The sequence below is a fragment of the Cyprinus carpio genome, chromosome A20 (genome assembly GCF_018340385.1).
Source record: "Cyprinus carpio isolate SPL01 chromosome A20, ASM1834038v1, whole genome shotgun sequence".
NCBI classification, from domain to species: Eukaryota; Metazoa; Chordata; class Actinopteri; order Cypriniformes; family Cyprinidae; genus Cyprinus; species Cyprinus carpio.
The window spans coordinates 16055924-16074466 of NC_056591.1; the positions used below are offsets into that span (position 1 = coordinate 16055924).

The following is an 18543-nucleotide window of genomic DNA, read 5'->3' on the forward strand; positions in this document are numbered from 1 at the left end:
GCAGAGAGAGGAGTGGATCTCAGCTCTCCTATACACTCTCACAGAATGCACAGTGACCCTCAGCTGTTTATTTAATGGATAAAAGGTTTATTGATTCTTGGACTTGATATCATGCTGTGAGTAAATCAATTGTGTAAAGATTTTCCATGTATTTGTCTGGTTTAATAAAATTTATGTTCACTTGCAGAATGTCCAGTTATTGGGATCTGCATTTTTATTTTTACTATATATAGAAATTGTCTTGTCTTGAAATTAAAGCAAAATGTGAGGCAAAAGATAAACTGAATGAAGACAATACTGTCACTTTACCTTAAACTTGCAGTACACTTCACTGTCCACTGTGTGGCAGTCTGTGTATTTCTGTTAGCTAAGAAATAAAGAAGAAAGTCAATAAGAAAGAAGGTGGATTTTCAAATGTCTCTTTTTAAATGTTCATTTTAAAATTATGTGCCGTGATCTGTATGTGAACTAGCAGTTGTAACTGACAATAACCTTTGACTCATTCATCATTTGGCTAATGCATATTTATTATATTTTGTGCTGTAGAGTCCAAATCCAAAGTCACCTGTCTGGTGGGTTATTTTGAGGATATTAAAATTTGAGGATGAATAAATTTGTTCTTGTTTTTTCACAGAGGAGAGTGAGAACAGAGTGCATGCAGATGAGAAGTGGCCATGTGAACACATTGGTAATGTGTCATTGTGCAACTCTGTGTCCAAAAACAAAGTGAAGAAGATGAGGTCAACAGTGCTCCACATGTCTCTTTTGACCATGACCGCACTGTGAGTGTTTGAAAATACTTCTTTATTAGTGACAGACTTTCAGTTAACTAACTATTGTATATTAATTTATGTATTAGTGTGTATTATTAATGTCACAAAACAGTAGATGTTTTTTACCCATGATTATTGCAAGCCCTGAATTTTAAGGAAATCCACTCTTTTAGCTCTTCCTAATTTTTATTTGTTTGCTTGATTGTGAATACTGTACATCGTAAGAAAAAAATCCTTTAAAAAGCACATAATGTCCTGGCAGAAAATTACCTGTACATTTTGTGTTCAAATAAATTAAGTGCGTAAGTGGTTAAGTATAATATGAGAGTTTTTAGAACTTTTAAAAATAATAATTATGTATAATATACATACTTTATTTTTTAAGAGTTGTAATATTAAAGCAATTTTTTCATGCTTGATGCAGTATTCAGGAAAAAAATAATAATAATACAATTATATTTTTAAGTGTCCAGCATAATTCATTTGTTTTGTTATCTAAAGGTTTTATTTGAGGTGAATAAAATGTGTTTCTTACTATTAGGTTTATTATTTAAAACAATAGTGAAGAATGTCTATTTACATTTTTCTTACCTTGTGGATAACTGTAGTAAAAAGACATATCTGAGATCATACAATCAAACCATAGGTGACAAAACAAGGATGTAGGTGGGGTTAACAAGTTAATCGTACTGAGTAATGTGATGTTATCCAATGTAAAGTGGATATAAGGAGATATCCAGCCTTACAGAAGCAGGATAGACTGTTTTGTATGGACAGTTTCTTTCTCTAGATTTTTTTTTGTTTTTTTTTGTGGGTGTGGTACTGAGGTGCCGCTTCTTCCTCATGGATGACTGAGTGTGTTACCAGAAATCCTGTCATGTGGCAGAAAATAGGTGGGTGGAACGCTTACTGCCTATATGCGTATTTCATATTTTGGTGTATGCGCTCTTGTTGTGAATTGCGGATTAAAAGCAAGTAGACATTACAAAATCCAGAATGGAAAAGAATGAAGAGGCTAAAAAGAATGTTAAGGTGGAATAAAAGGACCAAACTGCATGCTGGCGCTATTTGGAATGTCGTTGCAGATTTTATTTTTATTTTTTTCCATTTCTTGAGCTCTCCTATATGGGAGCCAGCATCTCTGCTTTTTAATGCACATTTTCCTGGCATCTGTTATTCTGGAAACTTCATCTAAGGACAACATTGCAAAAAAGTCACTCCAGACTTAAACTCAAATTATTTTAGTAAAACAGAACAGTATTTTAAAACAGTATAAGATAATATATAAATCTTCTTCATATTCATAATTAGTCAGCATGAGCACTGGAAATTCTGAGTTGGCTAGACTTGGGAAGGCTAATGGAAAGAACCTGGACTTTCTGTAACGGCAAACTTGCACACTTCTGTTTTAACTCTGGATTGTTGAATTTTGACTTTGATTGCTGTTTTATTCAATTGTGGAATATGGTTGTTTGAATACAGACAGACTAAATAAAATCTTAAAGAGGCTGTAGACTGTCCCGGAAGGAAATGGAGAGTAAGCCTATCAATTCATTTTTGGACAAATTAACAAACCTTTTTACTCACCATGAAAAGCATGAACTCCAAACACTGACTGAGGAAAGTCAAAATGTGAATTCTTTTCATTCTTTGACTGAGAAAGGAGATGTTAATGATAAAAAAAATAGTGTTCAAAGGCAGGATGGTTTCAGTGATCAAGTGGATGCTTTTGATATAATTAAGACTTCACAAACAGATGATGAGGAAGACAGAACAAAGGGCCATGTCAACAGATCAGAGCATCAGAATGTTAATGAAATTAATGAAATAGATTTTTCTTCAGAAAAGGAAGAAGTGAATTTGGACCTGAATGTTGACTGCCAGACAGATAAGTACAATAAAACATCAGCAGCATGCCAGACTGACCAGGATGTAACAGATGGTCAAGCTGACACACAATCTAAATCACTTAGCGAGTTCTCAGCCTGTGACAGTGCTAACAGACTGGACAAACAACTTGATAACCCAGCACTCTGTACAGTGGATATTACTGTTTTCAGAAAAGGATCTTTAGACAATGATCGGCAGTTGGTTTCAAAAAGCAATGATAAGGATATGAGCAAAAACAGACTCAATCAGGACATATCTGGAGATGTTATGGAATCAGGTATCAGCAATGAGAAGCTGTTTGATGTTGTGCAGAATGAGAGAGAAGAAGACCACATTGAACAAACCAGCAGCAGCAGCAAAGAAACAATGAAGATTGTCAGAGAGAATGCCGCGGAAGAACCATTGAAAGACAGAGTCTGTCAGGATGTCCTCACATACGTGATTCAAAGTACAAATATTCCATCTGACAGAAATTATCTGACTGATTTTCTAATAACAGAGTCTTTGAATTCATCCACAAATAACAATAATTACTTGTCAGTGCAAATTCAGCAGGAAGTATCTGCTGTTGAGAGCAAAATAGAGCCTAATGGAAATCTTCAAAACTCTGCAGATGTTCCAGAGGTAACCAAAGCTGGTGTAAATGAACACACTCTGACTAACCACAATCAGGCATCCACAAGCATGGACTTTCAGAGCACTTTAACATATTGTGAAGTTGAAGATCTTTCTGCAGAATCATATGTTGATACTGAAAAGATGCAACCGAGAGATGAGACTGCAGATGGTCAAGCTACATGCAATGGAAGCAGCACAGAATCAGACAGCAATTTTGCAGAAGTCCATTCATCTAACACATGCCAGAAGAACCAAATGTGGTGTAAATGAACACACTCTGACTAACCACAATCAGGCATCCACTGTGACACTGAAGAACACCATTCATCTGACCTAAATAAAAAGACTAATTTGGAACCTGAACTGTTATCTTCAGACATCCAGCTGGAGGAACAGGTGATAAAAGTGCATACAGAAGGAGAAATGAATAACAAGAATGAAGAAGAAATAATACAAGCAGAGGCCATGTTAGATACAGATTCATCTTCCACTGAGAAGACCACAACAGATCAAACCCCTAAAGTTGTAAAAGAAAACCCGCTCCAACTGTCGTCCCTCTTCACCGTGCTGCTCAGCCCCAAGAAAGAAGCCCTTGAGGAAAAAGACACTCCAGAGCAACCCCAAAGCCCTGCCAAAAGAGGACTTTTTACCGATCAGTCTAACAAGAAAGAAGTCAAGGGAGACTTCTTAGAACAGCTTACCCAATTCCTCAGCAAGGGGGAAGGAAAGAGAAAGCAAGAGGGCATGACAAGCCCCCCACTGTCTCCAATCAGTAAGGATCCTGCAGAAAAGCCAGAGACAACTGTAGAGGAGCCAGCCATTCCCCAGTCTGAGGAAACAAACAAATCTACAAATGCGGAGACGGCCTTAGGTGCATTTAAGGCTTTCTTCACAGTTAAATCTGCCAAGAAAGACACTTCAAATCGCATGGACCTGGACACTGTAAAGAGGAAGATCAACAGGGACAAAGACGTCCTCAAAGCCTTCTTTGATAGGAGCTCAAGCAAGTCTCCAGACAACAAAGAAACTACTGATTCCAAAGTATGAAGTGAACAGATGATTGCATTTATTGGTAGCATCTCAGTATCAATACATGTAAAAAATGTCTTATTTTATGTGCACCTACAAAATGTAATCATTTTATTTTTAGTTTAGTTATTTTATTTTAATAGGTCCTTTAACTCAAAATATTTAAACGGTAAATGCACATTAACTGTGGCTGTTTTTTGTCATAGGCTGAGGTGAGTGAGGAGCACACCCCAAAGCGACTCCAGACTGTTTGGCCTCCACCGAAACCCAAAGATGAAGAGGAAAAGATTGGTCTAAAATACACTGAAGCTGGTAAGAGCTTATTGTATAATCAAAAACAACAGCTGTAAGTGTAAATGTTTGCTCTGATTCCATATTTGCCTTACACTGTCCAAACAAATTCCAATACACCTCCACCCAAAATGTGTTCTTACAGATGAAACAACTCAATGTCACATTATCTGTTACTTGTAAGACAATATGTTTTCTTAGCAATGCATTTACTAATCTTGCACCATTGAAAATTACATAAATGTGTACATTCAATACTATATAGTTTTATGATCACCCCTTACTGAAAGTTCCATTGCTTGTACTGCAGTGTCTTATAGATTTAAAGGGTGTGGAGTCCACAGCCACACCTAAGCACACACAGTCTGAGCAGTGTTGCCATATGTCTTGGTATGATTATAGTTGAGGAATTTAGTTCTCTTGACAGTTTTTCCCATGGTTCGCTAGACAAGGCAGTGATCATCCCTACATAACAGTCCCACCACTGCCATCTATTGGAAATTTTACGTCTGCAATATTTGATGGATGTCCAATTCTTCATCTCATATACAATAGAGTAAGATATTTTTTCGGCAAGGATGCATTAAATTGATCAAAAGTCGCAAATGATACAATAATGTTTCAAAAGATTTATACTTCAAATAAATGCTGTTATTTTGAACTTTCTATTAATCAAAGAATGGTGTAAAATGATGCATCACTTCTTGTATTCCTCAACTGTAAGTCATTGTAAATAAAAAATAACAAAATATATCACTGTTTATATTAAGCAGCACTGTTATCAATATTTATACTAAGAAGAAATGCTTCTTGAGCACCAAAATCAGCAAATAAAAAATAACAAAATCTATTAGTGTTTATATTAAGAATGGATTTTTAGCTGCTGAAAATGTAGCCTTGCCATCTCAAAAATATCTTTTAAAATATTTTAAAATAGAAAAAAAAAATTAGTTGTAGTAATATTTCACAGCATTACTTTTTTGATTAAATGTAGCCTTAGTGAACATAAGAGATGTCTTTCAAATTAAAAAAACTTTTGAATAGTATAGTGTATACATACATATGTGACCCTGGACCACAAAACCAGTCTTAAGTTGCTACAAAAAAACAATGTATGGGTCAAAATTATCGATTTTTCTTTTATGCCAAAAATCATTAGGATATTAAGTAAAGATCATGTTTCATGAAGATATTTTGTAAATTCCCTACCGTAAATATACCAAACTTAATTTTTGATTAGTAATATGCATTGCTAAGAACTTAAAGATCATATTTCATGAAGATATTTTGTAAATTCCCTACCGTAAATATACTACCCTCAGATTCCAGATTTTCAAATAGTTGTATCTCGGCCAAATATTGTCCGATCCTAATAAAGCATACATCAATGGAAAGCTTATTTTTTCAGCTTTCAGATGATGTATACATTATTTATACTAAGAAGAAATGCTTCTTGAGCACCAAAATCCAGGGTCACATATTAATCCATATCTTTATACATCATGGCACGGAGATCTGTTTTATAGGGTTTCTGGTACTATTTAATGGTTTTTGTAATACATTTAGTCACAATGTCTTTGTTTTATGTTCTCAGAGCATCAGGCAGCTCTTCTGCAGCTAAAAAGAGAATGTAATGAAGAGGTGGAGAAGTTGGAGGTGAGAAGCTGACGAATACAAAAGTTTATGGGAACATTTTACTAACAGCATCAAGAATTTGAAATCTCTGCCAGGAAAAGCGTGTTTCTACAATTTGTGCTTTCTGCTTGTTTGAATAATGTTATGCTTTGTTTCCTTTTGAGAATAACATTTCACAAAAATATATATATATATTGTGCCCTCTGCTAGTATACAACAGTATATGCTTACAATTACATGATATTTAGCAGACACTTATATTATACATTTTCTATCATATATATATATATATATTATATATATATATATATATATATATATATATGATAGAAAATGTATAATATAAGTGTCTGCTAAATATCATGTAATTGTAATATATTATATGCTGTGGCTTGGACTTTTTAATGCAGGCCGACCTCAAACTTGAGCTCTTCCGGTTACAAAAGAAGAACGAAGAGGATCTGTCCAGACTAGAATCAACCATTGCCAGCTTACAAAGAGAGAGAGACAAAGAGAGAGGCAGAGATCACAGAGATGTTGCTGTGTCCACTGAAGACAACATCAAACCACGGGCCTTCCGCTCGGTGTGTATTCAGACAGAAAGAGAGACCGTCATCAATCCTGAGGAGGCCAAGGAAGCCCAGAGCAGGAGTTTTGTCCCCCTGCCTAAAAATGCTGACCTCAACTCAACAAAAATCTTTACTGGCAAACAAAAGACAGTTCCTCCTTCAGCTCCTCCACCTGTATCACTTCAGTTACAGATGAATAGCAACAATACCCCACCCCCTCCTCCTCCTCCTCTTCCTCCTCCTCCTCCTCTACCAACAGGTCCTTGTACTCCTAATGTACCTCCACTTCCTGCTCAGCCACTAGATAGGCCAGGAACTGTGCCTCCTCCACCACCTCCACCAGTGATAGGATGTGGTCTGCCACCACCACCACCACCACCCGTCCTCCACTCTGTCCCCCATCCCCCACCTCCTGGAGTTGGTATCTTCCCCAGTAAACCATCAATGGAGCCAGTCTGTCCAATGAAACCGCTGTACTGGACACGAATACAGATTCAAGATTACAGGTATCTCTTTTCACCTTACCTCATATTTTAATTGACGCAGGTCAATAACATAGCAGTCCGTTTTTTTTTTGTTGTTGTTGTTGTTGTTTCTGTTATTGTTTAATTTATTTTTGTTTATTTTTTATGCCTCGATATTATAATGAAAAAAAAACTTACTAAAGGGATTACATTTTTGAAATATTTATTAGTTCATTTTATGGCTTATTCAAAAACGTAAGTTTTAACAATATTACTTCACTGCAGTGGCAAGGTGCGTTCAACATGCAGAAGCATTAAAAAAAAACATAAAACAGGAAATTATATGTTCAAGAAGCCCCCTCATGACTCTCTGTCAAAATAAATAAAATATCAGATAAATATTTAAAATAGATTTTTAAAAGAATTTTCCTTTTCTTTATCTTGGTCACACATACATGTCATTGACCCAAACAAAAATGAAAAATGTAAAATGAGACACTTCTGATCATCCATCACTTGCGTTGTTTTAAGATATCATGACAAAGTGCTCATCCACTGACACAATCTGTATTCATTTAGTATTGTTAATACAGTATTATAGTGTTTTTTTATATATATTTTGAATTAGCTTTTATTTTTATATCTTGTTTTCTTTTTTTTTTGATACTTGCTTTTGTCATTTATTTAATTTTTAAATATTTCTATATAGCTTCAATTTTCATTTATTTCAGTTTTAGTTGTAGTAATTGTTATCCTTCAATGTAAGCTTCTTTTATTTCAGTTAGCTGCCAAGAAGACATTTCTCATTTTCAATTTTTTTTAAGTTTCATGAGTTTACGTTTTCATCTAATATTTATATTTTATTTTATTTCAGCTTTATTTCAATTAGCAAAACTTAATTTTAAGAGTTTTAGTTCACAATAACAACACTTGACACAATGTGCTTTTAAATAGCAAATAACTGCTCTAAACTAAATATAAAACCTTAAAAAATACATCATCCCACTTTACCTGTATCCCATATAAACATTTCCATTGTTCTTAACATTCCTCAAACACACAATGTCCACAAGTGACGCTGACATTTTCAACTCTCCCTTGTCAGACCTCATGGGAAGTTTAAGACAGACCACTGCAGACATTTGTCTGCATGAGGGGCCAGCCACAGGCCGAGCGGCTCTCTTTCCAGGACCTCTAGTGGCGGTGTGGATTTCTGTGGCATTCGGCTCCCCAGCCACCTCTGTGCTGTTGCAATGTTATTTGACTCCTCATGAAAGCTTTCTGCTCTCTCCGTGAGCATTTTGTCAAGCCAAAGACGAACCCAGTCAAGCTTAGCTGTGTGCCGTCGTCCTGGCTCCTTAATTATTTTTATGGGAGAGAAAATTTAGCAAATCAGATTGCTCACATTGAGCCCCTGTTGATTTTCCTTTTCCTGCTTTTAGGCATGGTTAACCAGCAACAGTAAATAACTCATGTAACTTTGGTTTTTACTGATGTCGGTTTTAGGAAATGCTTTGGTCATGGTCTGTTCTGTGACTCTGAAGTGTGAAGATTCAATCTCGATAAGCCTTAAACTGAGCAGAAACTGTTGAAAATGTCAAATATTTGAAAAACATAAAATCTGTTGTCATCTGTTTGTCTTTTCTAAAACAATATGCTATGGAGTTCCCTGAAACAGCCAGAGATAATAAACACCAATGAGTTTGCGGAACTGTTTGCTAAAGCCACATCGCCCACCAAAAGAAAGCCCCTATCCGAAGCCTATGAGAAGAAAGCCAAAGCCAGGAAGGTACCACTCTTGCCTGAAGATGAGAAAAATTATTATTACATAGATATTTATATTGCAAATGCAAGGTTGTGGCTTTGATTTAACTAATGAAAAAAGTCGCTTTGGATAAAAGTGTCTGCCAAAATGCACAAATGTAATAATGCATTGCTCAATAGGTTTAGAACGTGCAGATTTGAGAAGTGTCCACTAGGTGGAGCAGTTTCCGAATTCTATAGTACTGGAACACTAGCATAACTGATGCATTCTTTCAGTCACCTCTGATAATTACAATTAATTGTTTCTATAAACAAAGACATAATTTATCAGGTGCTGTCACTTTATACAATCTGCAAATTTTACATAAATGCTTATGTGTAATATCAGCATCCCACAAATGCCTTTGAAATTGATATAATTATATAGGAAATGGGAATCATTTGAAATAAATGAACCTGTTTATGAAATGTGATCATGCCATTGTTACCTTTGGCCGGCTGATTTTATAATGGAAGTTTGGAATTTCCCAAAGGTTCTTTTGTTATTCATTCATTCCACTTTTGCATAATACAAGTGTGAGTCCATGCGACCTTGTGTTCGTATGGTAGAGTAAGCAGAATGCACTTAACTTCTGATTTAAGTCATTTTTAAGTGAAATGCTATTCTGTGCTAGGGTTTGTCTTGTGAATGTGGATTTTTCAAAAACTTTTTTAGGTCATTAAATTACTGGATGGCAAGCGCTCTCAGGCTGTGGGCATCCTAATCTCAAGTCTCCATCTGGAGATGAAGGACATCCAGCAAGGTAAATCACACAGAACAGCCTCATATATGCTGAGAAATACTCGACCACCAGCTCAGCAGAGTGTCATTTTATTCTATCCAGACTCATTTTTTCTCCACTAATAATAAACAGACATGTTAAAATGATACATATTTGTGTGGCCTGGATAGCGAAAGGCAAGCTAAGACATGATGTTGAAATAATTCTGTATATAGAGACATGTCTTGCAACAATGTGATTGGCTCCAGCTCTTATTAAGGATAAATTGGCTGTATGTTCGTTAAATAAACTTGTCTTGTGGTTTACCACTAGAAATATTCTTTGGGTTCTCCACATTTATGGTGTGTACATTAGTCCTACTTACTAAACGTATACTTTTCACGTTGACAATCTTGAAGTCATCACAGCTTGGCTTAACAGAGTCAGACAGGCAGATGTTTTTTGATGGCTTTAGTAAATTGAGCAGTGAATTCCTTCAGGAAAAAAGCTCTCAAATATATATTTAGCGACTTTTACATTCACATATCATGTCCATGACATGCACATGTCCAAGAACTAATCAGTCTTCTTGTCTACAAGCTAATACTTCTTCCTTACACAGCTGTTTTGACTCTGGACAATTCTGTGGTTGACTTGGATGCTATTGAAGCCCTGTATGAAAATGTAAGTACCCTGCCACACTGGAAATTTACTTATGCACAGGCCCACGGTGAATCCCAGCCTCCGAAACAGTAGTTTTGTACAGAATTTGAACAGCCATCATTCGCAAAGTTCTGCATTATCCTGCACCCCTTTCTCTAGTTTTCTTTAAAAACAGCAAAAATGGAGGATATGATGAGGTGTTTACAATAAAAGTGAATGAGGCCATTGTTTGTAGGATTTAAAAGCAGACACATGGAGATTATAATTTTATATAAAGCACAGTAATTATTCTTGTGTAACCATTTTTACAGTCATTTTAGGGTTTATGTTGCATGTTGTCATGGTGACAAGGCTAGAAAGGTTAGAAAGCAACTAAATTTAGCTTGTAATGAACCAAACATATTCTTTTAAATATGTTTGATGACATATTTGCTGTATTTAAATCCATTCCACTCACATTTCTCAGAAAAATCACTACAGAAAATGCACATAAAGACTGCAGATTCTGTATCACCCTGCTTTTTCGCTGTAGTTCCAGTTCCAGCGTAACTAAATAATTGATAGTTCCTGTGTGGTTTCATAAGTTTATGTGCGTATCATTGGTCAGTTGTCATATGAATGCGTCTGTTCTGTTTCTCCCAGAGAGCTCAGCCCGAGGAGTTAGAGAAGATTAAGAAACACTATGAAACCTCAGACGAGGAGCAGGTCAAACTACTGGACAAGCCTGAACAGTGAGATATTCCAGAAACACACCAGATAACTCGCTTTTTTATGCAGCTAGTGACTACTGATACATCAGTTGCCACTTACAAGGGCACTTTTTGCAATGTATATTTCTCTAAGGTTCCTTCATTTGAGGACAGACAAAGACAGAGTAGTGTGTTCAAGGTTGACAGATATTCATTGCTTTTCCTTGACAGGTTCCTGTATGAACTCTCCCAGATCCCTGAGTTTTCCAGTCGAGTTCACTGTTTAATTTTTCAGTCGAAGTTCACTGATGCTGTTGCCTCCATACAGTGCAAGACCGAGATTATTCTCCACGTCTGTAAGGTACAAAGGCACTTTTCAAAGGGGTCAGACCTCAGATATTTTTAAACATTTGATAAAGTATCAATGCTGGCATTCTTAACAGTCAAATAACAGCCCTTCGGGCAGCTGCCGTTTATTCAAGTGAGGTCTAAGTGCATGCTTTGTCTCCAACATCTCCATTATGACGAGCGATAAATGCACAAATACACATTGATGTGTTTTAGTATCTTTTGGAGAAAGAGAGCGTGAGGGAGGTGATGGGACTGGTGCTTGCTCTGGGAAACTACATGAATGGAGGCAGCAGAGCTCGAGGACAGGCTGACGGCTTTGGATTTGAGATTCTTCCCAAACTTAAAGACGTCAAGAGCAGGGTAACATTTTTCTCAATTTCATGAGCCCATGTTTGACACTGTGAAGGCCCTAGCTGCACACAAACACACTGAGGTTTGATAGAGCCTCAATTTGTTTGTTTTTTCTTTTTGCTAGCAGTTTTTTACAAGATGATGCACGTTTTTGTCATAATTATCTATAAATCTACAGGAAAACCACATGAGTCTGTTGGACTACATTGTTTCCTACTATCTGCGTCACCTTGATAAGGTAAAGCATGAACATGTAATTATTCACATCACATGCAATGTTTTATTTTGCATAGTGCACATCTGCACACTTCTGGTCGTATTATTTTCAGGGTCAATGACATGACTCAATTTTCTATTAATTAAATTTTTTATTTATTTTCTGTTGATATATTTAGTGATACACGAGAAATGCAATTCACGCATACAATGACTTGAATATAATAAAATGCAAAGTTTTCAATTTCTAAATTAAAATAAATTTAGATTTTAAAAAATCAGGGTGCTGTCGTCATGATATCAAAATGAAGAAAAATGAATTTTCAATGAATTTTCTTTTTTCTTAAAAATGGTTTTTGAAACCTACATGAATAAAAATGTACAGTACTGTTCAAAAGTGTGGGATTATTTATTATTGTTTTTTTTGGGGGGGGGGGGGTTAAGTCTTCTCTTTTTTATGTCACTGACCCTTAAATCTCTTCAGAATGCTGGGACAGAAAAGAGCATCTTTCCTTTGCCCGAACCTCAAGACGTTTTCCAATCCTCTCAAGTGAAGTTTGATGACCTCTCAAAGGACCTCAAGAAGATCAACAGAGATCTGACAGGTAAGAATTACCAAAAAACACTTCAAGGGCTTCAAAAAACGATTTTAGCATGCCACTGATTTATTATAGCTTCAAAAGAAGCAAGATTACATGGGTTTGGGTGGATGAATGACTACAATCCTGCAACATGGCTCCAGCTCAATCCTGAAGACTTTACAGCATCTGTTAGCAACAACTCATTATTAAATGACATTAGATCAGGTGGAATATACAGACATGTTTGCGTATGAACATCATGTGCACGTACAGATGCAGAGACGAAGTGGAGTCTATGTGATTTTGCCCTGGCGCCTTTTAGATATGACTTTAATCCTGCCCATCAGATGCTTCTGGCATTGTGTGATTCTTTAGCTCCGTCGGAGGGGCCAAAGGCTACAGTGCTTTGGCGCTTATGTAATCTGAGAGAGGAGCAGCTTATCGCCGGTGGGATGAGCTTTATCTGCACAGAGATGCACTGCCGTTCTCGTGCTACACTGTATCAGTCCGAGTTCAGTGTGGCCCTGCAGATGTGTGTCAGAGATTCTTTTCTTTACCTTTCAACAAGCCTTTCTTATCGGGCGACGGAGAGACTGCCAAATCTGGCCCATCGCGCTCTCCCTTTTTTTTTCCTGCTGTTTGAACTCCCCTCATGACTGCGAGAGAATCATGTCTTTGTTTTTTTGTTTTCTTGTGCTGTGTTTGTTCGATTTTTGGTGTCTTGGGTGCATTACTTATGGCCCTATGAGGTTTTGGCTGCTCAAGGTGACCGCATTTGTCTGCGATGTTATTCTGCGGAGCAAGAAAGTGCTGCACTAATCAAATTAGTCACTGTGTGCCTACACAAAAAGGGAATGTCCCTGTGATTTTATTTTCCAGAGACAATTATGACAACATTATGAAGCACATCTAATGCTCTCCGTCTCCACAGCTGATTCATCTGGTTTGCGTTTCAGACATCTTTTTGATCTCTTTGTGATTGTGGTTTGGCTCGCCACAGTGCACTGTTGAGAAAACCTGAATGTAACTATGAGCCGCTATGGCAGAAACTATATTTATATATAAGGACCTAATCAAGCTAGACTGTAATTAATTGATATTTCTTGTAGAAATGCTGTGGGAAAGATACACAACTTCTTCGTCATTGCCAGTTGTGTTCACAGTTTACACAAATGCTTAATGAAAACAGTAGTGTGTGTAGCCTTATCTGGAGTGAGATGCAGATGGAGCATGTCCAACAGTCCTGGGTTCCCATCAGGGTGTATTATGACTGAGGCAGGAGACTGGCTCCTCTGATCCTCTGATTGGACGGTGAACAAACTGAGATCTTACCCAGAGAAAAAGACATTTGATAACTTCTGATTCTGTCACAGGTGGAGCTTCAGCTCTTTTGTGTTTTCTTGTTCTTTGGTTAGAGGCGGTAGGTTAGAAACAATTGCAAACAAAAAGGGTTTAAAGGGATAGTTTGTAACTATTCTCATTTGTTTATAACACAAGGCAATTACTCTAATTAGCTTGTCACAGTTACATATAGAGTACAATATCACACATACCTACAGTAGAATGCTGTCGCTCAACTTGTTTTTAGACTTTGGAAATTCCCTCATCTTGCACATTTTCACATTAACTGCTCATAATCAAAATCAATTTACTGTAATCATTGTTTTTACAGATGTAATCGGCATAATTCACTGCGGTGATGTCGTAATTAAGGCACTAACAGAATTTGCTTTATCAGCCGAAAGCTATTTAATTTCATCTGCAAGTAATCAGTTATGTGCTAATGGCTTTGATGACAGTAGCTCTGATTTCATATGGCTTGATAAAACCATCTTAAGCTGAAGTTGCTGAAGCTGGTTGATTTCTGATAAAACATTTTTTACAAAAAATGCACTCCAAATTGTGGCAAGAGTGACCAACATGACCACATACATTATATTTAAAATATGTTTTTATTAAAATGTGTATTGGTTTCACCAATAATATGTTTTATTTGATCAAAAATACAGTAAAACATGTATTAATAATAATAATAATAATAATAATATATTCATTTTGAAATATTATTATTATTATTATTTAAAGTAACTGTTTTATATTTTCATATATTTTAAAAAGTAATATATTCATGTGATGGCAAATCTGAATTCTCAGCAGTCATTACTCCAGTCTTCAGTGTCACATGATCCTTCAGAAATCTTTCAGCAGATTTTCCTCAAGAATTTGACGGTATTTTGCCTAATCCATTTTTTCATATATATTTACATTACATTTAATGTAATATAAATGTACACTTTATATAAATCACCTAGTGAGAAGGCATCTGCAAATAACATAATATTTTAGAAATTCTACTTGCCCAATAATGGCATTTATTCCTCGAGATCTAGGTTATTGGGAAAAAGTAAGCACTCATGGTGGTCTAACAGAAAAAAAAAAAATCGGACTGTTTATTTTTGGTTAAAATATTGCGTTAAAGTTAGTGTAAACTTTGTTTTACAATGAATGACTTTCTCAAATTGGACCTGATTGGGGACTTTACTCTAACCCAATGTTATTGTTTTTGTCTCGTACAGTTTGTGAAAAGGATGTCCTAACTGTGTGTACCAACTCATCTCATGAGCACATACATCCCTTCAAGGAGAAAATGGAATGTTTCATTGCCAACGGTGAGCTATGCTAAGATGCATGAGATTAGCCCCCATTACCTTTTAGAAGAGGAGCTGTAGTTTTTAAGTCTTCTATTCTTCAATCCCTCTTGTCTACCTTGTTCAGATATAACATCTAGTTGGTCTCTGAGATGACCTGCCTCTCTAGATGATTGATGGAAAGGAGTACAAAAGTTTGCTGAGATTGTATACAGGATTGTTTTGTTTTGCAGATCATAGAGGCAGATATATAGAGATATAAACTTGCTGTCATTTACATTTACAGTACAGCTGGACAAGACAACACTAGCTGTAGTGAACTAGAGAAATAAAAGTTATTCTGTTTGTAGTTTATGTATATATTTATATACATGTTTATGTTATGTACATAGCACCAAAGCTTTTCCTTTCCTCACATTCTTCCTACTACAATTATTTGATTGTCTCTGCTACACAGATAAGACACCACACATCCTGCAGTCATGAAGAATATCTGCCATGTGCCCTTTTGGGGACCTGATAAGTGTCTGTGACTCCGTACCTGTGTGAGATAGCTGGTCAGGTTCAGAAGACAGACGCAGAGATAGGAATCAGTGAGACTTTGGCAATGGAGCAGACTTCTTAGTAAAGGAGTTTCAACATTGTCTTTGAGGCCCTTGTAGAAAGGCTATAATAATGCTGTTTGTAGTATGAATGACAGAGCAGTGCATTATTGCTGTTAAGGGGATACTCCACCCCAAATTGAAAATTTTGTCATTAATCACTTACCCCCATGTCGTTCCAAACCCGTAAAAGCTCAGTTCGTCTTCGGAACGCAACTTAAGATATTTTGGATGAAAACCGGGACGCCTCTGACTGTCCCATAGACTGCCAAGTAAAAAACAGTGTCAAGGTCCATAAAAAGGTATGAAAGTCGTCGTCAGAATACTCCATCTGCCATCAGACGTACAATCTGGGTTATATAAAGCGACGGGAACACCTTTTGTAAGCGAAGAAAAGAAAAATAACGACTTTATTCAATAAATCCTTCGTCAGCGGTCTCTTCTGTGTCTCTCCATATCATCGTATGGGCCTTGACACTGTTATTTACTTGGCAGTCTATGGGACAGTCTCAAGCCTCCAGGTTTTCATCCAAAATATCTTAAATTGTGTTCCGAAGACAAACAAAGCTTTTACAGGTTTGGAACGACATGGGGGTAAGTGATTAATGACAACATTTTTATTTTGGGGTGGAGTATTCCTTTAAAGAGGAAAAATTAAGATCCTAAAGTAATAGAAGAGATATTGGCTCTTAATATTGACCGTGGTACTGATTATGATCTAATATAAATGCAAATGTCCTAATTGGCTAATTGTTGATATACATTTTTCATTTTACAGCACAAACAGAGCTAATTACTGTGGAACATCAAGTGATATCGGCACATAAAAGGTAGCACATCACTCAAAAAAAATGCTAACTTCATAAACATTTTTGACATTATCTCCAGCTTTGCCTCATGTCTTTCCTTCCTCAGCTTCTCTGACCTAGTGGAGTACTTTGGACTGAAGCCACGTTCCGGAGAGCAAGAGATTGTGCCTGGCCATGTTTTCACACTTTGGTTTGAATTCTGCAATGATTTCAAGATCAGATGGAAGAGAGAGAACAAGGTCATATCCAAAGAGAGGTGAGAAGTTAATATCATCTTGATAATCTATAGTATCATAATTTGTGCTTTAAAACTGCTCTGACCAACCGCACAGTGTGATAAATTAGTTAATGGTAACTTTTTCACTGGCGGTTGTTGTTTTTAGTGAATTTCAGCATTAAAACATTTACATTACATTACGCTTACGTAAAATACAATCTGTGCTCTTTTTGACTTCAGAATCAAAGAGGCCCAACAGTCAGTGCACAGCATGACAACAGAGAAGAAGATTGAGACCAGAAAGGCACATGCGAATGGACTGGTAAGAGTCTGCCTTCATTCTTGCTGAGGTGTGAGTGGCAGATTGATAAGTGGTTCAAACACTAGTGACTATTGTACTTTAATGAATCAGGTTTTTAAAACCTTTCTGAACATCTGTCTTATTAAAGGAATAGTTCACCCACAAAATGAAATTTTGCTGAAAATTTACTCACCCTCAGGCCATCCAAGAAGTAGATGAGTTTCTTCATCAGAACAGATTTGGAGAACTTTATCATTGCATCACTTGTTCACAAATGGATCCTCTGCAGTGAATGGGTGCCATCAGAATGAGAGTTTAGGCAGCTGATGAAAACATCATAATAATCCACATGATTCCAGTCCATCAATTAATGTCCTGTGAAGTAAATTGCTGCGTGTTTTTAAGAAACAAATCCATCATTAAGACCGTCACTTCGGACCATAATCCATAAAGTTAAAAGTTTAAAGTTAAAACGCCTTAATATTTCATTTGTTTATTACAAACAGCTTTTAACTTCACAAGACTTTAATTAATGGACTGGAGTCATGTTAATAACTTGTGGATTATTGCTAAGTTTTTATCAGCTTTTTAGACTCTCATTCCACTGGCACCCATTCACTGCAGAGGATCCATTGCTGAGCAAGATGTAATGATAAACTTCTTAAAATCTGTAGAAACAAGGTCAAGTATAACTTGGATGGCCTGGTTCAGTAAATTTTCAGAAAATTTTGGGGTGAACTAATCCCTTATACTACAAAATTCATGCACAGCTTAGGACTTCATAATGATGCATATTTCTGCATATTTCAGAAAGAGAGATTGCGTCTTAAAGAAGCAAGTCTGACCACCAGCTAATCCCCTCTGCCATTTCCAATGAGGACCAGATACATTTATTTATATGACCCAGGAACTTGCATTTTTGGCAGGGTTAGAATGAAGTGCACCTGCTTGTGTGCGGATGATAGCCTGTCTGTCAGTGTAGTGGATCCTGTGTAAAACCCAACAACAAATCAATCACCAAAAGTCCCTTTGACATTGTTTCAGATATGAATGAATGCTGTTCAAAAGGAGAAACATTTAAGAAATGTTTATATTGCAAGTTAGATCTATATGTTCTGGGATTTTCACCAGTCTAAACAATTAAGGGTTGAAAAAAGCAATCTCGATATTTGACTTGGAAAAGGCAGTACCTTTATTTTGTATATTGAGTAACAAAGTTGAGTAATTTTGTAAGGTCATTTAATCAATACAGAATATTACAAAACAAAGATAATGTACATGTGAAAAAATATAATATTAAACTACCCTATCAGTTTTATTT

The 18543-nt window shown here is 36.3% G+C and overlaps 2 protein-coding genes across 2 annotated transcripts; both read left to right on the plus strand.

Annotated features, from left to right (window-relative positions):
- Positions 1-1672: 1672 nt before the first annotated feature.
- LOC122149059 lies at positions 1673-3551 on the plus strand. Its single transcript, XM_042778328.1, has one exon. It carries the CDS (start codon positions 2304-2306, stop codon positions 3549-3551), a length of 1248 nt encoding a protein of 415 aa, XP_042634262.1. The 5' UTR covers positions 1673-2303.
- A 35-nt stretch (positions 3552-3586) lies between these two features.
- LOC109044916 (formin-like) lies at positions 3587-18527 on the plus strand. The gene is made up of 17 exons (XM_042777820.1): positions 3587-4322; positions 4517-4622; positions 6196-6257; positions 6647-7312; positions 8918-9058; positions 9749-9836; positions 10417-10478; positions 11100-11188; positions 11378-11507; positions 11711-11857; positions 12027-12086; positions 12549-12669; positions 15222-15314; positions 16674-16725; positions 16811-16960; positions 17162-17243; positions 18033-18527. Exons 1-17 carry the CDS (start codon positions 3705-3707, stop codon positions 18075-18077), a joined length of 2712 nt encoding a protein of 903 aa, XP_042633754.1. The 5' UTR covers positions 3587-3704; the 3' UTR covers positions 18078-18527.
- Positions 18528-18543: the final 16 nt, after the last annotated feature.

Excerpts from the sequence above, each read along its gene's own strand:
- LOC122149059 (XM_042778328.1), top strand. The coding sequence starts at position 2,304 with ATGGAGAGTAAGCCTATCAATTCATTTTTGGACAAATTAACAAACCTT.
- LOC109044916 (XM_042777820.1), top strand. The coding sequence starts at position 3,705 with ATGAATAACAAGAATGAAGAAGAAATAATACAAGCAGAGGCCATGTTA. Across the intron at positions 4,323-4,516 it reads AAGAAACTACTGATTCCAAA|GCTGAGGTGAGTGAGGAGCA; the intron begins GTATGAAGTGAA and ends TTTTTGTCATAG. Across the intron at positions 12,087-12,548 it reads ATCTGCGTCACCTTGATAAG|AATGCTGGGACAGAAAAGAG; the intron begins GTAAAGCATGAA and ends AAATCTCTTCAG.